General features: G+C 33.4%; 1 protein-coding gene across 1 annotated transcript; it reads right to left on the minus strand.

The window, feature by feature from the left end:
- Positions 1–1,236: 1,236 nt before the first annotated feature.
- LOC127149843 (14-3-3-like protein GF14 kappa) lies at positions 1,237–4,240 on the minus strand. Its single transcript, XM_051086055.1, has 4 exons — positions 4,157–4,240; positions 3,561–3,683; positions 2,036–2,152; positions 1,237–1,488 (listed from the first exon to the last, which is right to left on the minus strand). Exons 1-4 carry the CDS (start codon positions 4,178–4,180, stop codon positions 1,468–1,470), a joined length of 285 nt encoding a protein of 94 aa, XP_050942012.1. The 5' UTR covers positions 4,181–4,240; the 3' UTR covers positions 1,237–1,467.
- Between the last annotated feature and the right edge of the window lie 1,230 nt (positions 4,241–5,470).

Raw genomic sequence — 5,470 nt, forward strand, 5'->3', positions numbered from 1 at the left:
AAAAAGAAGAAAGAAAAGTGACAAATCGTCCGAAATATCAATAGAATTTATGAAAATATATTACTGGTTTCATAAACTTTTCGTTTTTGTTACACCAATCGTAAATATTTTTGTGTTTTGTTACGTTTTATGGAAATCAACTTTTTTTTAATTACCTCTTCATCAAAATAATTCTTTAAAACCCTGTCTAACCCACAAAAAGCCCCACACCACTAGAGTAGAAACAAACATAAAAATAACAATTTTCTTATGAGACAGTAATAACTCTATCATAAAACTCAAGGATTTATGAAAACTTTAAATTTGGAAAAAAACCACAATCTACGGTAAATAAATTTATCATGTGAAAAATTTACACAATCATATATAAAATTGCCTACTCTCTCCCGATCTCAATTACTAGAATACTTTGTCATAACTTTTGATTATTGACGCCCTTTTTTCATTCTCAAAATAGATTAGAATACGTAAGTGAAGCGAATTTAATGGAATTTAACACACTGAAATTAGTTAAAGTGTTTCTGTATAAAATGATTTAAGATCAATCACATAAACTCTTCTTATACCATTTAGAAGTATCACTTACTTGAAATTTTTTAATGGCAAGACAATTGCACTTTTGTCAAAATTCAACACAATGAAAATTATTAATCAGTTGAGATAAAAGGGTGTTGAACCGGTGGAGTTCATGTGGTAAAGTTTATGGATCATTTTTTTAGTTTAAATTAATCATTAAAATGGATTTAGAAAAGGTTGATTTTCATAAATATAACAAAATATCACTAGAAGAATTTTGGCCTTTAATGTCACTTGGCAACCGACATCTTTGTGAGCGTTATTAAAGGCCTTTAATGTCGGTTTAAAAACGACATTAAAGGCCTCTTTAATGTCGGTTTAAAAACGACATTAAAGGCCTTTAATGTCAGTTTTCAACCGACATCTTTGATGGTGTTATTGAAGCCCTTTAATGTCGGTTGGGCTTTAATGTCGGTTTAAAAACGACATTAAAGCCCTCTTTAATGTCGGTTTGTCAGTTTTCAACCGACATCTTTGATAGTGTTATTGAAGCCCTTTAATGTCGGTTGAACTCTGATATGTCGGTTTAAAACCGACATTAATGCCTAGTTTTTTTATTCATTTTTACAAATTTATTTTTATTTAATTGTTACATTATTGTCCTATAGACCGACATTGGGTCAATGTAGATAAATATGTTTTTCACACGCCAACAAATCAATGAAATTCATATTATGTTAGAAACTATAACATTTGTCTTTTACATTTGAATACATAAAATAAAATATTAATATTATGTTTATATATACATTCTACAATAGTACATGAAAAAAGATTCTAATACAAGAATTAAATAATTACAGAATAGTCCATAAAGTAAATGACATTTGAAGCCCACCTCCTCCCCCCACCATTCACAAGCACAGGACAGGTCGAGCTTATGATGCCCTTCTATGACTCATCTAACTGGTCCTGCAACAATTCCACATAATTCACTTATGTTAATGCCCTCCTAATAAAAGGGAATAGAGGCTGCAATTTGTCAATTCTGAGAGTTTCTTTTGAGAAATTTTCTATTTCGTCTTTAGATTTCAAAATGTACTTCAAAATGGTACATTGTGTTTAGTTTTCATTTGGTATTTGGTTTCAAAATGTTATATTTTACCTTAATCTCTAAGTTTCAAGATTTAGATTTTTACCATTGTTTTTTTACTAAATACTCATTCAAAAGAATTAAATTATTACTCACTAATTTTTTTATCATGGCTAAAATTAGTTAAAATGCTCAAATTATAATTATTTTTAAAAATTAACTAAAAGCTAACATGTCCGAGATCAAAAGCGAGTTTTAGTGAAACTTGGAAAAAAGTGTAACATGTTGAAACTATGGACTAAATGGAAACTAAACTCAAAACCAAGGGTAAAGTATAACGTTTTGAAACCAACTACCCAAACTTATACTATACCAAGGAAACCTATGTTTCTCATATTTTTTTTAGGGTGGATGGTGTTCACTGACCTGCGCATCTGAAGTCCAGAGAGTAAGGTTGTCCCTCAATAGTTGCATGATGAGGGTACTGTCCTTGTATGATTCTTCACCCAGAGTGTCCAGCTCAGCAATGGCTTCCTCAAAGGCCTGATCGGAGGAGTATGAAGGGATGAGTAGCACACGAAAGAAAGATGGGGAAAGCATACTTCTTGTAAGAACTTTACAACAGTGCAGTTCCATGCATTTTTCAGCAAAAGGGAATATGGAAATGAACCAAAAGACTCGTGAAAATGTTAACATGGGAATTGGTTTCAAATCAACAGAGAAATTATTTAATGAAACCATCATGATGTAATTGATAGTTATTCACCATTAGATGTACAGAAGATAATACCCCATTTGAATCCAGAAATAATTCAAGGGCATGAGATTATTTTTTAGAATATATGGCTAACATCAATCCAAATCAGTTCAATGATATATACCCTCTTCTCAAGACTACATTTAATTTGGGTTAGAAATCTGCGGAGACAAGTCATGCTACAAGGCATTCTGGTTGAAATGAAATATTTGAAAAGAGGGCCCTCAGGCAGTTTTTTGTTCTTTTTGGGATAGATTCCTTCACTGTTTCTTTAATATATGTGTGTGTGTGAAAGAGAGAGAGAGAGAGAACAATAGACATCTATTAATAATTCAATCGAATAAAGAGGTCAACCATAGGAGCAATTACTAGCGCAAATTTTTTTAATCTAATCCAACGGTTATCATGAAATAGCCCCATTGACTAATATTTTTTCCAAACACAGTGCAGTAAGGTTAGTTAATACCAAGTCAATGAGCAGTTTCAATCTATGATAGAATTCTTGCAAAGGGAGATGGATCAAAAAATGATTCACATTCAGTCACGGATCCAATCAACTTCTGTAGACATCCCACTTAATGACAATACTTCAATATCAAGCATGATGCACTTTCATATAAAAGAACTAAATATCCACAGTGGTTTGAGGAAAGAAACAACAGTATGTATGACATTACGTCAATTCCTGAAAGCTGAAACTAAAGAGCAAAAGGACACAAAGAAACAATGCAACAGTGTTAACTGTGAACTATTTGAATCATTGGTCAAAGAAGATGCATATTAAGCAAACGTGTCCAGGTCTGCATATGCAAGCCTACAATTGTATATCCACGTAAAAATGTTTCATATATACAGTAGTGTTCGTGCCTGCATATTAGTGATCCTAAACAAGCGATAAACAAAGAAGTTAAGTTTTAGGAGGAAGGTCCCTTTTGCCAAGTGCCAACACATAAAACAATTAACGTAAAGACAGTAGTTTGACCAAGTCGCACCAGTAATAGTACTACCTGACACAATTTCTCACAAACAGTTTGATAAGCCAGAAAAAAATACAAAATGACAAAGATCTACAAAAGGAGGCCCCAGTGAAAAAAGCAAAAGTGTGTTGGAATCAACCCATTCCTCTCGGTGATCGGTGATAAAACAAAGAGACATGATATGCAATAGGAATGCCACATGAAGGATCAAACTTACCTCCTTGGCCATGCTACATGCTTTATCGGACTGATTCAGAATCTCGAAGTAAAACACGGAGAAATTGAGTGCCAGCCCCAGCCTGATCGGATGAGTGGGAGCAAGATCCGCAACTGCGACATCCTTCATAGCATAAAATCCAATAAGTGGAAAATCAGCATTCAGAATAGTCCAATCTAAAGCACCCATATTACAGGCATGAAAGATCCTAATATCTTTTAATTCAATTTATTAAAATAAACCATTAAAAGTGTTTGGCATGGAAATGATCTGTTGGAGACTGGAGATCCCACGAGGAAAACAACGAAAAACAGAGTAATAAAGAAAAACCATCTTCAATTTGAAACCCATCGGAATAGGCTAAATCAAGATTTCATTTCTGTAAGAGAAGAAGGCTGTAACATAGAACACGGAAACATAACAACAGTAAAAGATGGATCAGATAAGTAGAGATGTTCCGTAGCGATACAAAATCAGTATTCAAAGTCAATTCACTAGTCAAATGTTCAACCTCACAGGTCCATAAAGGCAGCACAAATTCAAAAATATCTCACTAATACCAAAAAAAGTAAAAAGAAAAAGCGAGCCACAAATACCTGAGCAGCCCTATAAGCCAGCATAGTATCCTCAGCAGCAACTTTTCTCTCATCTCCAACCTTAAACTCCGCCAAATACCTATGGTAATCTTTTCTATATTCATTTATTCATTTACCGGACATCCCAAGCCGGTAACGTGCCGGTGGTGAGGAGGGTGAGTGTTCCACGTGAGGCACGAGCGCGATGCGACAACGGAAGAAGCTGCCTCCGATGATAGCACGGTGACGAGTTCACACGCGTTGGCGACTGATCAGAGAAGAGAGGGGAGAAAGTGATGAGATTGAGAAAGGAAGAAAGGGAAGAAATGTTGAGAGAAAACCTTCTTTCATAGGGTTTGGTAGAGAAGAAAGGAGAAAAGAGTAAAGTCTAGGGTTTGGTAGAGAAGAAAGGAGAAAAGAGTAATGTAAGAGAGAGAAAAATTCAACTTTTTACAAAATTAAAAAAATAATAAATAAAATAAAAAAGACCTTAAATGTCGGTTCTAAAAAACATGATGTTTAATGTCGGTTTTAAACCGACATTAAAGATAAAGCTTTAATGTCAGTTTAAAACCGACATTAAACATCCGCCTTTTGAAAACCGACATTAAAGCTTATTTTTCATTTTTTCCACCCGACATTAAAGACCAGATTTCTTCTAGTGTATCAAAATATTTGTTGGAAAAAAAATGTTAATCATGTTGTGACGTGTCGAGCCACTGCCTTGAAAGCAAAATTTGGCAAAACCTCAGTGCTAAATTGCATATGCCGGTTGCTCTCCAAGGTTAACACAACTTTCCAACTCAAGCATGTATTAGCGGGAGTTAGGAATGAGATCGTAAAAAACTTTTACTTCGAAAAAGAAAACTAGGTTTTTTTTCCTGGGAAAGAACAAACACTCCACCATGTCAAAACCCTATTTATTTCCTTTTCCAAAAACTTTTTTCTTTAAAAAAAATATATAAAGAATAATAATAAATATTGTTATTATTAATTTCCAATTGAAACTATATTTATAAATCAGTACAATGATATTCATTCACAACAATTCCCCATGAATGACTACCATTACATTCTAGTTAAAATAGTAATAAAGCATTTTCTCAAAGCAAAGAAAGAAGTAGTATAAACTTGAACATCGATATCTTTCGATTATCGATAGTGAGGTGGGACAATAATCTAATTATCAAAAGTAAGTTACCTTTTGAACTTTCGTTAACTACAGTTGAGACACTTACAACACATTTTACTTTTTAAATTTCCATTGATTTTGCAATAAAATCTATCATAAATAGACCACTCAAAATTGTTCTATTCAAGGCCATGCACATAGAA

The sequence above is a fragment of the Cucumis melo genome, chromosome 1 (assembly GCF_025177605.1).
Source record: "Cucumis melo cultivar AY chromosome 1, USDA_Cmelo_AY_1.0, whole genome shotgun sequence".
NCBI lineage: Eukaryota > Viridiplantae > Streptophyta > Magnoliopsida > Cucurbitales > Cucurbitaceae > Cucumis > Cucumis melo.

What these genes read in the sequence shown, in the direction of transcription:
- LOC127149843 (XM_051086055.1), bottom strand. Translation starts at nt 4,180, where the DNA reads ATGCTGGCTTATAGGGCTGCTCAG. An exon ending in TGGCTTATAGGGCTGCTCAG is followed by an intron (nt 3,684 to 4,156) that starts GTATTTGTGGCT and finishes TATGCTATGAAG; the next exon opens with GATGTCGCAGTTGCGGATCT. An exon ending in CATGTAGCATGGCCAAGGAG is followed by an intron (nt 2,153 to 3,560) that starts GTAAGTTTGATC and finishes TCCTCCGATCAG; the next exon opens with GCCTTTGAGGAAGCCATTGC.